At 43.6% G+C, this 19088-nt stretch overlaps 1 protein-coding gene across 2 annotated transcripts; it reads right to left on the reverse strand.

Annotated features, from left to right (window-relative positions):
• Positions 1 to 13475: 13475 nt before the first annotated feature.
• Positions 13476 to 18885, reverse strand: LOC122006661. Of its 2 annotated transcripts, none has more exons than XM_042562238.1 (3): positions 18605 to 18885; positions 14289 to 14750; positions 13476 to 14206 (listed from the first exon to the last, which is right to left on the reverse strand). In XM_042562238.1, exons 1-3 carry the CDS (start codon positions 18713 to 18715, stop codon positions 13547 to 13549), a joined length of 1233 nt encoding a protein of 410 aa, XP_042418172.1. In that variant the 5' UTR covers positions 18716 to 18885; the 3' UTR covers positions 13476 to 13546. The 2 variants fall into 2 exon arrangements, with proteins under 2 accessions (XP_042418172.1, XP_042418171.1); XM_042562237.1 differs by having other exon boundaries at positions 13476 to 14215.
• Positions 18886 to 19088: the final 203 nt, after the last annotated feature.

Genomic DNA, 19088 nt, shown 5'->3' on the forward strand with positions numbered 1-19088 from the left:
GTGTTGGTGCAATCATTTTCTAAACGATCTGATTTGACTTTTAATTTGGATGTTTTCGTAAAATATTCAAGTTAGATTTTACATTTATATTTAATAAGTATGTTAATTTATACCAGGAACTTGGGATGACTCACGTGGAGTTTGGAAAAAAGCTCTTAACTCAACTTCGTCAATGATACGAAGAATAATGTATGCCCTTGAAGTCGTGTCAAAGTTTATAAAATTGAATGATGTGGTATTTAAAGTCATGAAGGGATCAATACTTAGGGTCAGTACAATCGATTATCTTGACCAAGTGGTCATCCGATCGAAGCCTTGGTTCAATTGGAGCTCTAATTCTTAGTGGTCTGGTCGATTGAACCTATAATCCGATCAAATAAACTGGATACTTTGTTCGACCGAGCCCCTTAGACCAAGCAAAGAGATCGAGTAAAGGTCGAGTCCTTGGTAGCATTTCCTAAAACTGATAACCGATATCGAGCTATAAATGAGGACTCCGACGAATTATCAACTAAATATATTAGGGGCCCATTAGCCCAACAGTTTAACATTCCTTCTTGTTGTTTTGTGAGTCAGTTGTCAGAGAATTAAGGGAATATCCTCTGATCCTATCCGAGTGTTGAGTCGATGAACGCTAAGTACGTGGCGCTCCCGGTGATGACGTATAGCCCTTCGACTGCTGCGAACCTCCGGCGAGAACCTGCAAGCACAAAACCGAGCCGGGAAGGGGTTCCCGGCAACGGCCCTCCGACGCTCAAGTCAACTCCGGCGGAAAGAGAGAAAGACGAGAATGAAGATTGTAGCTACAGTAACGTAGAATGCATACCTCCGTCGGAGTTTGGGGGTCCTTATATAGGGATCTCGGGAGGATGCGTGCACGCATCCCAAAGCGTGCACGCTCCTCAAAGCATACCTGAAGTGATCGTGTCAGAAAAGCGTGTCTGACGCTATACCGTAACTGTCCGAGCATATCCCTGACAGGACAGTGGAAACTTCCACTGTACGATTCTCTGTACGACCCGACTGCCGACCATGCTGCCCGTCGGCGGCAGTTGTCTCGAGGTCGATGTCACCCACTGCCCCCCTTTTGTCCTCTTCTGCGTTGCTTGTCTGTCACCGAGCCAAGCGGGACGGCCGCTTAGGCCTCCAAACATTCGGTCAAGGGGTGTGTCGGGCCGAGCCACACTGTTTGGCTTGGCTTTCAGCCGGGCGAACAGACCGCTCGGCCGACCAACTCCCCTTCTGAGCGTCGATAACCTGACCTGCGGCTCGGTTTGGCTGCGTGCTGGTTCGGCTGCTATCTCGGCTGCTAGGTCAAGTCTTGTCTCCTATCGGCGGGAACCATTGGCGGGCCTCTTGGACTTTGACTTCCCGGCCCACGTGTCGTTGACCGCTACCAATATGGGCCCCCTTATCCTTATCCCCGGATCATTTGCCTTCCTCTCAAGTCTAGTCGAAGGAGGCTGTAGGTCCGACTGACTGGACTATTAGCTCAGTGGTCTGATGGCCGCTCGGGCAGTGATGTAAATGTTTTTCTGCACGGGCCTAATGAAGGCGACCCACAGTCGTTCGGCGGATTACCTGATAGGACTTGTTTCATTTCTTTCCGCTAGTTGTCGGGTCGGTTGTAAGTCGATCCATGCTGACGTTTTTAGAATCCCCTCAATATTCGTGCAAATCCTTGTCATTAAGGTCGAGCATGCGTCTCTGAACGCGTAATGGCGCTCATTAAATGTGATCCTTTGACCAGGCGCCACATGGCACTGTCGCCATCATCATGCAGCGGTGGCGTCACTTCCAATGGGACCCTCGGCTGTTTGAAATGAACGGTCAGATGTAGGCCTCAGGTCTCGTGACCTGAATCTGACGGGTAGGCAGCATCAGGCCCATCCTTGTAAAGCCTTCATCGCTATCCCCCGCCGTACTTCTACGTTCATGCGTTCAGAGACTTTTGTTCGCGCTCCGTGCTCCGGCGAACCAGTTTCTCAACGTCCCGGCAATCTCTTGCCTCCTCTCTCCGCCATCCTTTCCTGTAAGGATTCCCTGCCCTTTATCTTCTTCTTTGTGCTTTCTTTAGTATTCTAGCAACATCTGTGTTCGTTCGGTACTGTTCCGACTTTCTCCTTCATCCATCCCTCTGTTCTCTGGTTCTTACTTTTTCTACTGTTCCGGCGATGGCGAGCACCTTGTAACCGTCTAATCCTTCTCCCGGCCTCTGGTATACGACCATGGAGAGCCGGTTCGATGAGGGTGACGCGACGAACTTCGTCCGCGACTTCGAACTCCCATCTACCTATAGATTAATATTAGCTACCTCATCCGATCGGCCACACGACCCGCCGCCCGGCACAACTTGCTTCTTTCGAGACCAGTTTGTAGCCGGTCTGCGTTTTCCTCTACATCCGTTTATCCTTGAAGTATGTAATTACTTCTGCCTCCCGCTCGGCCAACTCGTCCCCAACTCATTTAGGTTGTTGTGTGGAGTGGTCGTCCTCTTTAGGTTGCACGACATTCCCTTGGTCCCCAAGATTTTCCATTATTTCTACTATCCCAAACAGTCCGAGTGGGGCACATTCCTCTTCCAGTCGCGGATCGGCCTTGTTTTCTTCGACAAAATGTCGACCTCGAATAAACATTGGAAGGAGTATTACTTTTACCTTCGTCTTCCCGAGCTGCCAGCTTTCCGAACCAAATGGCAGACCGTCGTGCCGACCCCGCCGGACCTTGGTAAATACAAGAGCCAGCCGGCCTACCTCCATGCAGCCAACCAACTGGCCGGGCAGAAGTTCAACATCCATAAGCTGCTTTGCGAGGGTGTGTTGTACATATTCGGCTTAAGCCCGATCCGAACGAAGCTTCCGAGCAGCATGGGTAAGCGTTTTCCTCGCCCCCTTTCCTTTTGATCTAACTGATTTATTCTTCTTTTATGTAGCCGACATCATGTGGCGCGCCAAGGCCGCTGATCGAATGAAGTTGAGGGCCGCCGAGATAGAGGCGGCAACAGCTAAGGAGATGGCCGACCGGGGCATTGAGCCAGTCAGCTCACACGAGGATGAGAGCAAAGAAGATCCACCCGCCGTGGGAGAGTCGGCCGCTCAGGAGCTTGCAGCTGAGGCGGTCGGCGATGCTACTTCATCTGCTGGACATCCTACGTCGGAGGACGCTGGGCCCTCGGCTGACGACACTCCGCTGGTGACACGCAAGCGGCACTGGACGGACCCTCCTGCCCATTCGGCTACATCTGTGGAACCGGTGTCAGAGCAAGTCGGCGCTCCTTCTGCAGCAGTCGACCCAGCCCCCGCTTCGGTCGAGGCAATTTCCTCGGATCGAACTCCCTCACAACTCGATCTACCAGTGGCTTCCCTCGAAGCGCAGCCCGTCAGTTCTCTACCCCGAGCCCCTCTTCGGCTTAGGCGTTCGGGCATAATCTCCGCTCCGCTTGGCGAGTCGTCCGGTCGCTCAACCTCAGCCCAGTCTGATCCGAGTGGTCGTAAAATTATTAAAGTTGTCCTACATCTCCCAACAGAAGAATTCCTCCTAGCGGCTGATCGGCCGACTGCCCCCGAACATCATATCACCATCCGTGGACCACTTGCCAAAATATGAGAGGATGCGAGAGCCCGTATTGCCTTAATGACTCCCGGTCAGCTCGGTGACAACCACTTGCAGCAGGCTACCGGGGTATGCCCCTCAAACTCCTATATGACTATTTTGCTTGGTTCTTGATATTATTTCATCTGAGCGCAGAACTAGGTGGAGAATATCGCGGTCAGCAACCGTCTGGCGGCACTAGAGGAAGAGTTGAAGAAACTTCAGATTTCTGGAGGGGCGCCAGCTCAGGGGCCCTCGTACGCCATGCTTCGGACCGAGCTGGATAAAACAGTGAAACTGCTGGAGGCCGAGCGGCACAAGTCTTCTGGCCTGGAAACCAGGGTTGGCTGGGCTCGAAGCTCAGGTTAAGTCCCACGACTAGGAGCTCAAGCTGGCGACTAACAGAAAGAATAGGGTCGTTTCTGATCTAGAGGCAAAGAATGTGCAGGCTCGAGCGCTAGAGCAACGCGTCCAAGAATTGACTGGCTTGCTATCCACCGAGCGGGAAAGCCGATCGGCTGACGAAGCTAAATTTCAAGGAGATAAGAAGGGTCTCCAGGACGCCCTCGAAGCTGCCCGAGCTGCCTTCAAAGAGTACCAAGACGGTGAATCAGGTCGCTTCGCGGTGATGAGGCAGAACTATTTTCGCTCGGACGAGTTTGGCGAGAAGTTCAGCGATCGGCTAGTCTTGGCCTTTAATTTGAGGAAGCCATCTAGGCTACAACTGCTTATCTGAAGGCTAACGGTCATCTTCCGGAGACAGCGTCTATCCCTCCCAGAGACCTGGCCGGACTGCTGGAAACCACCCCTGAGCCAATCTTCGATGTTCTAGAGTGAGGAGCACTTTTAAATTTTGAAGTTTCATCTGTATACTCGCCGTTCAGCGAGTCAATATTATCTGAATTTATCTGACTTTTATCCGACTTTTGTCTATGTACTGGTCATGCGACAAGTCAATATAACCTTTCAATTTTGTTCTTGTTCATTCTTTTCAATTTTGTCAATATAACCTTTTTTCCATGAAGTTTTTTTTCTTTTGCTTGACTGGTCAGGAGTCCGGCAGCAGATGTAACTTATGTTCGGCTACTTCCGACTTGACCCCGGGTAACTCTTCTGTAGACCAGGCGAAGACATCCCGGTTACGGATCAAGCGACATCCCGATTACGGATCAAGCATTGAACTAACTCTTCCTTGAGAGGAGGAGGCAGATCGCTTGCCAAGCGAGTTAAACTTTCAGGGCGTTCAGCGTATAATTGCACCTCCTCCCAAGGGATGAGTTCTTCAGTCATAGGCACAGGCTCTTCTTGAACAGCATGGGCGCCCCCATCTTGCATCCTTTGATTCTTCCGAGCCTCCACTCGTACCATATCAATATAGCACCGGCGAGAGACCCTCTGCTCTCCCTTGACTTCCCCGACCTGCTCGCCCACGGGGAATTTAATTTTTTGATGGAAGGTAGAAACAGTAGCCCTAAATTCATGCAGGGGGCCTTCCCAAAATGACGTTATAAGAGTAGGGGGAATCCACCACAAGAAAAGTGCTCCTCCTAGTGCGCACCAACGGCTCGGTGCCCAGAGATATGGTCAGCTTAATCTGACCCATTGGCTTCACCTCATTGCCTATAAATCCATATAGAGACGTAGCCACAGGTTGGAGTTCAGTGGTATCGATCTGCATCTCCTCAAATGTAGTTCTGAAAAGAATATTAACTGAGCTTCCGGTATCAACGAAAGCTCGAGCTACTCGGCTGTTGGCGATAATGGCTTTGATGATAAGAGCATCATCATGAGGCAGCTCTAGACCTTCCAAGTATGCTAGCCCGAAGCTGATAACGGGGCCAGAAGCCTGCTCCTGGGTGCATCCAAGAGTGTGGACCTCCAAGCGACGCACATGAGACTTGTGCGCTCTTCCCGAATCTCCATCATTTGGGCCTCCAGAGATCATGCCAATCTCTCGAACGGCAGCGTTGTCTCTATTCTCGGCCTCCTGTACGACCTCCGGCTCTCCCCTCCCCCCCGACCCGGTTGATGAGTACTGGGTCCTACTAGGTCGGGGCGGGGTTGCCCGGCCTGGTCAGCTGCAGCTCGCTGTTCCTTCATCATCTTGAGTACTTGCGGGGCTAACTCGGGCGGCGGTAAGCCTAACTCGGCAGCTCGCTTGGAGTCCCGAGCGAACTGGAAACAATAATTAGTATTATGAGTACAAGATCGATGATAAATGCAATACCGATTGTTCCATGGTCTAGGTCGGGGAGCATGCACAGCTGCGACTCGGGGGGCTGGTCTAACCTCCGGCCCAGGATGGAAGGTAGGTCTGGCTTCCCGAGCGCGCGGTAGGGGTTGAGGAGGTGGTTAAGGCACCCTTCTTTCCGGCTTATTGGCAGATGGAGGCGGTCTCTCAGCTTTCCTCTGGGCCGCCTGTGCTTCTTCTACTTTGATATGGCAAGCAGCCTTTTCCACCATCCCATCAAAGTTCCAAGCGGGAATTTTTATGAGATCTCTAAAGAACTCTCCTTCTCCTAATCCATGGGAGAAAACGCTCATCAGAATCTCCGAAGTGGCGGTGGGGACGTCCTGGGCCACCTGGTTGAAACGGTTGATATAACTTCTTAAAGGCTCGGTCGGCCCTTGCTTAAGAGCAAAAAGGTAATGATCCGTCTTCTGATATTTTTTACTACTGGCAAAATGGTGAAGGAAGGCCGTCTTAAAATCCAAGAAGCAGGTGATGGATCCTTGAGGTAGCCCATCAAACCACTTTAGTGTCGAGCCAGCTAAAGTGTTCAAGAAAACTCGACACTTGACAGCATCACTATATTGATCCAACAGGGCTGCATTCTTGAACTTACGCAGATGATCCTCTGGGTCTTTGCTCCCGTCATATTCCCCGATCGACGGAGCCCTGTAGCCCTTAGGTAACTTCTCGTTCAGAATCATGGCCGAGAAAGGTACTTTCTCATCCGGATCTTCCGAGAATACTTCTGGTATGATGAGAGCCTTCCCTTTCTTCGAGTCTCGGGGCAAGGAACTCTCAAACATGGAGACTTGAGGTTGTTCTTTCTTAAGGCTGAGGTCATGGGGTCCTGGCTGATAATACCCTATGTCAGGCTCGTGATAAGGAACCTGAGGAAACCCCTCAGGTTGTTTTCTCTTAAAGCCCCGATCCGAAACAAGAACGGGTTCCTTGGAAGCTTCAATAGGAGCTTGGCGGGGTCGCGAGACAGTCGCTTGCTTCTCGGAGGTTGCTCACCTCTTGGCCTCCTTGAAGAGTTCATACTCTCCTGCGGTCATGGTGACGTTGATACGGCCAGACTCCTCCATCTTCACGTTCCGGAACAGGTTGTCGTGTTCTCACAAACGACGCCAAATTTGATCCCGTCCGGAAGCTGAGTCGGATGAAGGCGGGCCTTGATGTACTGGAAGTTGACGGAAAGTCGCCGCGGCGTCTGATCTACCTGGCACCCCTTGGGAAGGTTTGCATGGGCGGATGACGAAGGAAGATGGCTGGGACGATGACACTGCGGCTCTGCGCACACTCAGACGAGCTCACGAATTGTTAGAGACCATAAACCAGGGACAAAGTCCCCGGGTCAGGCCCTCCGACGCTCAAGTCAGGTACTTTTTCCCCAAAAAATACAGAGAAAAGACGAAAAGTAAAGACTAGTGAGAAATGACGAGTGAGCATACGTGCATAAGGGATAAAGCATCCCTTTTTATACTGCAACAGATGTTTTTGGGGTCTGGCGGGTGTCAGAGAATGTCAGATGTCAGGCTTTGTCTAACGGTGAATGACACGCGACACCTCCTCATAGGCTGTCGACATAACCAAAGGGGTAATGAGCCCCGACTGTTAGCATATTCCCTGACACACTAATTATTCTCTGACATTCTCTGACGAGCAGTTACGATTCCCTGGCTTGTTTGTCCTGTAGTACTTGGACGCTAGGTCTGCATCCCGATCTGCTTCGATCCGCTGCTATTCATGGCTTGTACGTTCCGACCTGCACGACCGGTCCGTATTCCGACCCGCCTCTGTTTACTGTTATCCATGGATTGTACGTTACGACATGTACGCCCGATCCGTATCCTGACTTGCTTCTGTCCATTGTTATCCATGGCCTGTACGTTCCGACCTGCACGCCCAGTCTGTATCCTAAGTTACTTCTATTCGCTATTATCTTTGGCCTGTACGTTCAGATCTGCACGACTGGTCTGTATCCCGACCTGCCTATGTTGTTATCCATGACTTGTACGTTCCAACCTGTACGCCAAGTCTGTATCCCGACCTGCTTCTGTCCTCTGTTATCTATGGCATGTACGTCCCGACCTGTACACCAGGTCTGTGTCCCGACCTGCTTCTGTCCTCTGTTATTCATGGCTTGTACGTCCCGACCTGTACGCCAGGTCTGTTTCCCGACCTGTATCTGTCTACTGTTATCCATGGCATGTACGTCCCGACCTGTACACCAGGTCTGTGTCCCGATATACTTCTATCCTCTGTTATCTATGGCTTGTACGTCCCGACCTGTACGCCAGGTCTGTTTCCCGACCTGCATCTGTCTACTGTTATCCATGGCATGTACGTCCCGACCTGTATGCCAGGTCTGTGTCCCGACCTGCTTCTGTCCTTTGTCATTCATGACATGTACGTCCCTACCTGTACGCCAGGTCTGTGTCCCGACCTGCTTCTGTCCTCTGTCATTCATGGCATGTACGTCCCGACCTATACGTCAGGTCTGTGTTCCGACCTGCCTCTGCTGTTATCCATGGCTTGTACGTTCTGACCTGTACGCCAGGTCTGTTTCTCGACCTGCATCTGTCTACTGTTATCCATGGCATATACGTCCCGACCTATACGCCAGGTCTGTCCCCCGACCTGCTTCTATCCTCTGTCATCCATGGCATGTACGTCCCGACCTGTATGTCAGGTCTGTGTCCCGACCTGCTCTTGTCCTCTGTCATCCATGGCATGTATGTCCCGACCTGTACGTCAGGTCTGTATTCCGACCTGCCTCTGCTGTTATCCATGGTTTGTACATTCCGACCTGTACGCCAGTCCTGTTCTGTGCAGAGGCCTTCCTTTCCTAACCTTTGCCTGATCTATGGGCTCAGTTAGCTGTGCCCGACCCGTGGGCCCAGTTCTTGATCGCTATCGAGGTTGACCATTGTCCGACTTGTGATCCTTTCTTTTGATCGTCCCGTCAGCTAAGACTTTGACCCTGGCCATGTAAGCTTGACTTCTAACCTCCACGTAAGTTTGACTTCTGACCAGTCACGGAGGCTGGACTTCTGACCTCCACGTAAGCTTGACTCCTGACCATCCTGTGGTCTTGACTCCTAATCACATCATCTTACTGACCCCACGACCATGCACCATATCAGTAATCATGCGTTCATCATGGTCTCCATTCATGAAATTAATGGATACGTAAGGACATGGGGGCCTTTTAACTCTTACTTCACACTAAAGATGTAGCTACAATTATATCTTACAAAGTTTTTCCATTTTTTTAGTTGTATTTAGTTTATGTCAATTAATTCTTAGATAATCGATTTAGCCTCACAAAAAATTTCTATCAGTTATCAGAATAAATTATAAAGCGCTTACAACGGGCGACACATTAACCGAATGTTCTTAGATCAACTGTTCATTAAGAAAAATACATCAATTAATTTGCCAAAGTAGAGACTCAATCTTTGGATATCTAAAAAACTAAGAGGCGCTCTGCCCTACCTTGTCGCTGCACCATTGTCTCAAGGCCTGCAAGTTTGCCAACTTCAATCTTAATTATACGTAGAGATAAGGGCTAGCAACCAATTGATTATTGATGGTGTGTAGATTTATATCCCCGACTAATCTAATTCAATCCAACACTTTTAATCAGACTTTATTCGACTTTGCTCTTTAATTTGACTTGAAAGAGAGACATTTGATGATATCCAGATTTATTCCCAAGCAAATCCAATTAGATCTAACACATTTAATCAGACTTCATTCAACTTCACTCTTTAGCCCGATTTGAAGGAGAGATATTTGATGGTATCCAGATTAATCTCTAAGCATCTCAAGTTGCTAGGATCTCTTCCGAGCAATCATATTTTCAGATGCTACAGTTAATGCTATAGTATTATGAAGTTGCACATATGCTCTCTTGAGCATCGCAACTACAGTACTGCTACAATAGACCAAATTATTTTCCCAAGCAAATCGCATCCTCGTAGCTATACTAAATACTACAGTACATCACTGCTATAGTACACCACTTCTACCATAAAGGCTATAGTACCACATTACTATCTGTCCGTGCTAAACACCTTCGACCGCCATGTCATCGCCGGGCCCGTATTCACCGTGATTTACTCCCTCTCATACTCGTGGGGCAGGGGTGAGGGGGCCGCTGGGCGGCGGGACCCGCCTTTTTGCAACATTGCAACATATAGTACCACATTACTAGTTTGCTACATTACTCACATGTTATAGTGAAATCAGTATATTCTCCCAACAATTACATTCTCGGATGCTACAATACATCAATGCTATAGTGTCACAGGAAATCAAATTAATCCCAAACAACCGTGTTGCAGTACCTTTGTTCGACAAACCAAATTTCTCTCCCGCACTATAGTGATTGCTACAGTAACATTTACCCTACAAACCAATTTTCTCTCCCGAACGTCCCCCCAAGCATCAGAATAGGGTCCCCTGAGCATTGGAGTCTACTTCTACCAAACATCAAAATATACTTCCACCAAGTACCAAAATCAACTTTCCTTAATAATAAGATTTGAAGCTTCAGGTTATAAATACATGACAAATAAGTAATGGTGGAGGGTATAAGAGACTATGAGAAGGTTCATCTTTGCCAACTCATGGGAAAAAGTAAAAGGGTGTGTGACATCTGACGTGATTATGCTTTTCTGATAACTATATAAACACTAGAAAAAGTGAGAGAAGGTTGGTTCTCTTATTCCTACAAGCGAAGACAACTCATTTCCATTAGTTTTCTTCTTCATCTTCTTCTTTAGTCACCTTCTTTTTCTTTCTTTGATTGATGATGACCATCAAGCCGACCCAAACTTTAATCCGTATTACATCTTAGGATGTTTGGATCTCATCTGGTGGAAAACTGATCTTCCATTCTAGAGAGGAGGAGCCCGAGCTAATTGAAAAAGAGACCATCAATTATCATATAAATACAAATCTATATATCCTTAGAGAAGTAAACTCTAATCACTATACAAAAAAGATGAGCTCAAATTCACATTGAATTACTCTTCTTGATTGTCCTCGTGAAAGCATTTATTTGTCTCATAATTATCCCAAAGCTTTATGATTGATCTGTGGACCACATGTTAAAATCATTTATCCACATCTTAAATTATTTCCTTACATGCTTTATTTGTCTCTTATATATTATTAATTCCTTTAATCATCATCATCCTTTTTAGTGTCTAGATGAATTAATGTTTAGATCTAGAGAGAAAAAAAACATTTAATTTCAAATGATGATGCATGCGTTTAATTAGCAAATACTACTTCAAAACTTCAAGATTACTTTACTTAATTATCTATCAATTATTTGTATTCAAATTTGATTGTTTTTCAGAGATCTTCTGATTAAAGTCTCTTAACATATAGATAAATAATCAAGTCGGTCCCATGAAATGTCAAGTGTCTTTCCTTGCAAGGAAAGGCATTGACATAGCTCATGATTAATAATAAAAGAAAACACAAGTCGCTTCGATTGTTTAATCCACTCAAACTTTGTTTAGCTTGGAAACAACACCAAGGACTCAAAACAAAAGCGCATGCGCCACAATTCGACAGTCAATATTAGTAGGTCTTTTGATTCTTATATATTCAACATGATTCATATATAATTAATTAGATGGAAAATAATTGATCAATAAATAAATCACATACCAATGAAAAAGAGTAATTGTTCAATGTCTTCAAGTATGTGACATCATGTTAAGTGATTAATGAAAAAGAGTAGATTGTTCAATGTCTTCAAGTATATGTGACATCATGTTAAGTATAATCACTTGATGTGCAAATAGGGTTGAATAAAAGTTCAGTTAAACCAAGTATATAGATCAAATTTTAAAATTTAGTTTGTTTATTTTAAAATTTTATTTTTTAAAAAAAATCTATTATATCAATTAATTCGATTCAATTTCAATTTTAAATTATTTATTCAATTAAATCAAATAAATCAAGATAAAAAATGATTTGATAAATTTCTAAGTAAGTGAATTTATACATTCCTAATTAATCAGTGATGCGGCGATAAGAAAGAGCCTACCTAGTACGAGTCAATTACCACGGTGTAACTTAAAGTCAAGACGGTCAACACCAGAGCTTAAGCAAGGCTCAGCTACACTCGAGCGGGAAGCGATTTATCGGTCGATCGGAGGGATCCTTGTAAAATCGACCATCTGAGTAAACAAGTATAATTAACTCGGTTGACAGGAGAACAAGCAAAGCGGGTCAGGAGCCCGAGCCGAGCGGGCCACCCGTCTGGCTCGAATGACATTGACATTATATACATAATGAATCAATAAAATAATAAAAGAAATAAAAAGATAGATAATTAATAAAATAAAGAGAAAACTAAATAGAACACTCCATTTATCATTAAATGAGAAGAAGACAAAATAAAGATATTCTCTGTCGGTAATCAATATCATTAAATAGTGGAAGATTGAGGGTCACCAGAAACGGTATAAAAGGAGATGTCAGGTATGAAGAAAGGCAAGAAAAATCTTTATCTTTAGTACTCTTACGTTTTTTCCTCTCCTACTTCTAACTTGAACGTCGGAGGGTCAACGTCAGGGACTCCTTCCTTGGTTTGGTTTTGTTTTGTAGATAGACGCGAGGTCTTCATCCAGTCAGCTGAACTGTCACTTCCCCGACTTTCCACATTCACACGTTCGGACATGATCAATCAGTAAATCTTCCATCATTGTTAAAAAATTAAGTTAATTTAATTTTTGATCGAATTAACTGATATTTTATTTATCAGTCGATTTAGTTAATTTGAAAAAAAATAATTTATTCAATTTCAATTAATTCGATTCAATTTTAATTGAATACTTCATTCTAATCCTTAGTATTGAATCCTAATTATTGTAGATATATTCCTAGCACTCAATATTTTGTTCTTGTATCAATTTTTTTTTCTTATACGTAATGACCCATCAATGTGTTTTGATGTCACTAATAAACATTGATTGACATGTAAAATTCACTCCAAACTAGGACTTATTGTCTTCTTAGGACTCTCTTAATTAAGTCCTTGCTTATTAATTTTGATTTTGGACACTTTTTAGCCTCCTGTAATTTAAAAAAACAAAAATAACCATGAATAATTTTGAGACAATCAATAACAAATTTAGGCATATTACATCCACTCCAAACAATAACTTATATCTTCCTAACTACTGAGGCCCGTAAACTCTATGATTCTACATATTATTCAACCTTGAATGAATTATAATTAAAAAAATCATTAATAGATATAGGCACAGCGGATTAACTCCAAATTTGACCATGCTCGCCATGATTTCAGAGCCTTTGTCAATTTTTTTTAAAAAAAAACCCTAGCATTAAGTAGTTTTGGCATATAGACATCTACATACTGCATACAAAAATCCAAATAGAAATATGTACTACCAAAATGACATCTATGTCCAACTCTAGTGCTACGTTGAATAAAAAACAAAGACAATAAATTTGAGTTTAGATCTAAATGAAGAAACCTCCAACAAGTTAGTTTGTGAATTGTGTGTGTTTCATGTGTATGTAGCTTAGTCATGATGTAACTACTTCTGATTTTTTTTTAAAAAAAAATCATTATGAATAGAGCATTTTTAAGTTCATATTCTTTTACAAACTGAGGGTTATCGATTTTGATAAGCTGTAACCGTGAATGTAGCTGGCTTTAGCTGCGGACGATCACATAGACCAACTAGTCCGAAACACCAATGCAGGTGCTGCTCGACGTCTCTCATTAAACGTTAAGACCAGAGCTGGCTGTACAATGGCTCTTTTGTCCACACAAAAATTTAGAAAAGTTTCAAGTATAACTGAACTTGATTGAGCTTTTCTGCTTCCTCCCACTGTCACACCAAATCCAATATTCCTCTCTAATACGTCAGAGAAGAAGACAGCCCAATTAAGTAGATCCGAACTTGATTTCTGCACCTCAACCCATCCCCCAAATTTTGAACTTTCATCAATGTCCAGCAAGATGGATATCGATCCACCGGTACTTCTTAACACCTGCTTTCCAGAAAGAGATGCCACTGCCTTTTTAACTGAGCTAGAACCACATGCCAATCTGCCAAACCTAAGTGACTTGGAAAATGAACAAGGCATTTGCCATACACCAGACAAGCTGAGTTTTGTTTCTCCGAAATACTGAGAGGATATTTGTAGAAATGTATTCAATTTGTTGGTTTGACTAGCAGGATCCATTTGTGTGTTCCAACCAGAAACCAGCTCGCCAAAAGATGCGGCGAAATTTGATGCTTTAACAGATAAACCAACACCATAGGCATGACGAAGATTGAACAACGGTGGCCTAGATAAAGATAAACCATTAAGGCATTCACCCTGCCAAAACTATAAACAGATCAATTAGCATAGATAAACTTGCTTGTGGCATTCAGGTAAATCACATCAGCAAAAACTTCACCTGTGGCTGATCTGTATTGGACCGAAAATCATTACAAGTAGCTCCAAATGGGACTAAGATCACAGACAGCAGGTCACTCACACTGGCATGGTACATGATTTTTGATAGTACAAGAGAGATGCCAGTGTACTCGTTGTCAAAGTGCATGCTGTTCTTCTGATGAGCTACAAGCTCAGCTAATAAGGCATCTTTCTCTCTGAGATTAGTTTTAAAAATGAACCTTGCATCAATCCCAGTGTTTATTCCCAAGCTATCCAGAGAATCATGTACTTGTTGATCATTCTGAAAAGGTAAAGCACCACCCAGATTAATTGTTCCTTTTAATTGTGTGCTGGATTCCTGGAATGGACTTCCTTTGGAAGAAACAAATGAAGAAAGTACGCGTTCCACTTTATCCTGTCTATCCCTAAGCTTCATCAAGTCAGAAAATGTCTCCCTTTGCAAACGCTTCAAAATCTCTATCTGAAAGGAATTTACAGTGTAAAATAAAATAAATAAGACAAAAATATTGTAAGAGCCCAACAAAGAAATAGGATTGGGAGAGAATCTAAGAGTACACCATAAAGCAAAAAATAAAGGGCAAAGATAAAAAATCAAAGGGAAAGAGGAAGTTCATACTGTTCCTGTAAATCATTAATGAGAAGAATTAAATGGCAAATTATCCCTTCAAGTTGCTTAATTAACCATTACTAGGTAACTAACCAGAACAATAATTTCTTATATAGGAAAGCAATAAGAGATGTAGCAAATTCTATTGAAAGAAATAAAAACGAATTGTTTCATAAAACTCGATACGATTGTGCCATTTGTTAAGATCAAGATTAACAGATGACAGACCTTCCTATTGGATTGCGGGAGGGAGCAAGTTGGGTGTAGGGCTGAGCTGGAGGAAAATGACAAGGGAAGGGATCTAAGGTGAAGATGAACAAGTGCTGGGTTTGGTTGAGACAGACTGATTAGAGGCTGACTGTCAAAGATCTGCCAAGCTGGTTGGGAAGAGGCTGGCATAGCCAAGGTAGATTCTCGAGCTAAGTCTGCCATGCTGTCAGGCGTCTCTCTTTTGCTCTTTCTTTCTCTCTTTGTCCACTTCCTAGGGAACATGATCCCTTCTCTGTTGACCAATACTGTATTTATAAGCCTTGGATCTGAGTTCATATTGCCAGATGTTGTCCATACAAAGATATCTTTGAAACTCCGCATGGAGCTGGAGGATCTCCCACTCTTCATTCTTTGCCAGTCAACTGCCTAATCTTAACACCTGGTTGTCCTTGCACGAACTCCTTGAGCTAAGCTGGTTCCACTGGTTCTGGTCTCAGGGAGAAGCAGCACTTGGCTGCCTCACACTTTTTCCTTCTGCTCGACCTTTCCTTCTTGGCTAGGATACTTTATTAATCTACAACACTGACTTTGTTGATTCTTAGGGCATTCTTATAATACACCTTTAACTTTTCCAGGTTGACTCTAAACCACTCTGATCCCAATGTGAATCGGAAATTTTATTGTCATGTGGTAGACACGCACCATTGCTGTCAATTTAAGGGAAGGCCTGCCCAAGAAGGTAGATCAAATACCAAGAATTGTGACTAAATAGTTTAGAACAGTGATTCTTCCCCTGCTGTAAAGGACAAGGTGATCTTCCTCAAGGTCTATATGGCATTTCCAGTGAAACTTATAAAAGTCGTGCTCTCCCCATCAAGATCCAACTTAGTACAACTCATCTTTAAGAAGGTATTGTAGTAAAGTATGTCAATCGAGTGTCCTGTGTCCATGAGTATCCCATTTACCAAGCAGTTGGCAATCTGGAGTGTGACACAAGAGTATCTTGATGATTTGTCATTTAACATGCATTGTCTTCTGCCAAGAAAGTGAGATCACAACTATACTCTGATGCCACACTCAAGATGTAGGTAGGACTCTTTTTTCATAAACATTGACCTTCACATTGCTCGACCTGTCTACTATTAGGGGTCTCGCTTTAAGTTCTAGGAGTGTGTGTCCAGTTGTTGACTCCGAGGTTCCTCTAGCCAATGAGACCTTGCTTCTGACATCTTGGAATTAGCAATGTCACCTGTTGTAGCAAATCGACTAGCTCACTCCAGCATTTCTACATAGTTTTGCAAGGGGTTCTTGTATTGTGAATGCAAGAACCATGACAAGTGCAAGGGTTCTTGTATTGTGAATGCAGGGACCATGACAGGTGCAAGGCAAATTTAAAGGTTGCAATTAGCAATTTGGAACTTGAATCTTCTACTAGCCAGGCTTTGTTCAAGAATTTCTTCAAGATCCTCATTAAGGACTCATTACTACCTTACTTTAGAGACATTAGGTTGTTAACAGGTTAGGCAACTCATCTGCAGCTAGTGAAGTAGGCTTTACAACTTCAAGTTAACTCCTTGAAGCTGATAATTTGTCCCATGAGTTAGTGCACAAACAACTTTTGAGTTACCCCTTGTAATGTAGTTGAGAAGACTAAGCACATAATGACATATGTGATACTGTATATGGACATTCTTACCTAGGGGTGTGGGAAAATACCAAAAATTCGGTATATCACACATACCGTACTTAAATATACCGAACCATACTAATATTATCAGTATACCAAAAATTTCGATATGGTATTATACCGTACCCATTTTTTCGGTATCAGTATTTCGGTACGGTATATACCGTACCAATACCGGAATTTTAATATAAATGGTATGAAATTTATATCGGTATGAATTTTTTTTATACCGAAGTCTGGTGTACGGTTTAGGGTTTAGTGTATATCTGTTCACTAGCCTTCAAATTCTTTAGATTAGGCTCTTCCTAACTAGCCCACAAGTAAAATTTTAAACCTCCCATGACCCTAGTTCCTTGGATCAACTAGTTCTGGAGTTATGCCTTGAAAGGTTGCTCAACCCAACCTTCAAGAGCAAGTTTTTTCCATCTAGGTGCTTTTAGCCTCTTCTTTGACCCATAACCTATTAAGTTTCCTACAATATTATTGTTAGTTATGAAGAGAAATGGGGGTTCATCAACTCCCATGTTTCTTTATTGATGATTATCATTTTCTTAAACTCCTTTGTGAAATCGGGGAGGTTGGGTCCTCTGCCCCATTAAACTTAAGCCCCCAAAGTGGTCACTCAGGACCAAGGTGGCTTCAAGCTTGGACGCTCGCTAGCAATCTGAGGTTCCATGCTAGGCTCCGTCTTGCTAGCATACCAATCTAGTGATCTACTAAGGTTGAGATTAACAAATAGTTCAGCCCTTCAAATCGGATTGTTAGAGTATGTTAAGTATGAGGTTGAGCCATAGAAAATTGGCTGAGGGATGGAATCCATGGTGAATGGGTGTTAGAGAGAGTTTGATTGAGACAAATCGGTTAGGGCCATCCTCGAGGTTCAACCAAGGTGGTCAGGAAGAGGTTGATGTAGACAAGGTAGATTCATGAGTTGAGTCTACTATCTCCCCACTTTCTGGGGTATAGAATCTTTCTTCCTATTACCTAGGGCCTGTATTTATAAATCTTCAGCTTCACATTGTCAGATGTTGTCAAGTGCTTGAGCCATGATGTCAATTGGGCGGTTGCTTGTCCTGACTTTGTCGTTAACCTGTCCTTACAGATTGATGACATGGGAGGGTACTACAAGGCTTTCCTGGTAGCACCTATGACACTGATCAAACTGGTGGGACAACGAAACAGGTCATGTGTTGGGATCCAATTTATTTTTAGATCGTGGAGGTGTAAACACCTGTGTAATCATCATATTCAATTGGTGGAATCCTGTCAACTAGCAAATGAATAAGTTGATCGTCATTATCATTAACAGCATGGAAATTGTAGCCTTATGTCCACATGGCTGTTACAGTCCATTCTTATTGTGAAACATGCAATTCCAACACCAGGGAGACTTGAAGCTGGTTAAAACCTAGATTAATCAAATCTCTCTTTTTTTTTCTCAGAACAGTATTGAAGGGAAACATAGCGGCTAATAAGTTGCAACTATGCAATAAAATTGAGAATAAAAATTGTTTCCCATTGTGGTACACAGAAGAATAACCCAATAAATTCATTGTTCAACGACTTCAACACTCGAATAACTTGCAAAACTGATGTTACAAATCCACTATCAACTTGGTTCTTGAAAAAGAACGACGCAAGTACGGTTGCATTGGATCTCAACATACTAAAACACAGTATAATCAAATTCGTTACAACCAACAGCTAACGCAAACATGAAAGAGACAAAAAAAAAAAGACGAACTTGCACACATGCCCTGAAAATGTTGAGAAAGAAAGGTGGAAAAAAATACGAAAGAGAGGTGTTTACTGGGTTCTTGCGGTGTGCGTCGAATTGACTCTGGAACGCGTCCTTGAAGAATCGCTCGCTGGTTTGAACAAACCCCTTGATACCATCCAAGACTGAAGCGATCTGGTCCATCTCGGAACGAATAGAACCCAGAGATTAGCAAAAGAAAAAAAAAGGAGCGCTAGCAATGGATTCCTTCTGTTTGGAGTAGGAAGAGAAAAAAGGAAGCCCGACGCCTTCTACATGCTTCGGTCGCCCATTTTCTTTCCTCGGCCGGTCTAATCGTTCCCCTCACTCGCTCCTTTACCTACTCGAATTTTAACTTTATATAAATAAGACCATTTTTTCACTCAAATTATATCCTTCAAAAATATTTATAATGAAAAAGGAATTAATTTTTGATGACATATAAGTCTTTGAAAAAATAGGTTTCAGTTTCTAAATTAATTATTACGTATATTTTTTTATTTATCCTGATAATTGATGAAAAATTTTCATAACATCA

Source organism: Zingiber officinale, chromosome 7B (genome assembly GCF_018446385.1).
Source record: "Zingiber officinale cultivar Zhangliang chromosome 7B, Zo_v1.1, whole genome shotgun sequence".
Classification (NCBI taxonomy): domain Eukaryota; kingdom Viridiplantae; phylum Streptophyta; class Magnoliopsida; order Zingiberales; family Zingiberaceae; genus Zingiber; species Zingiber officinale.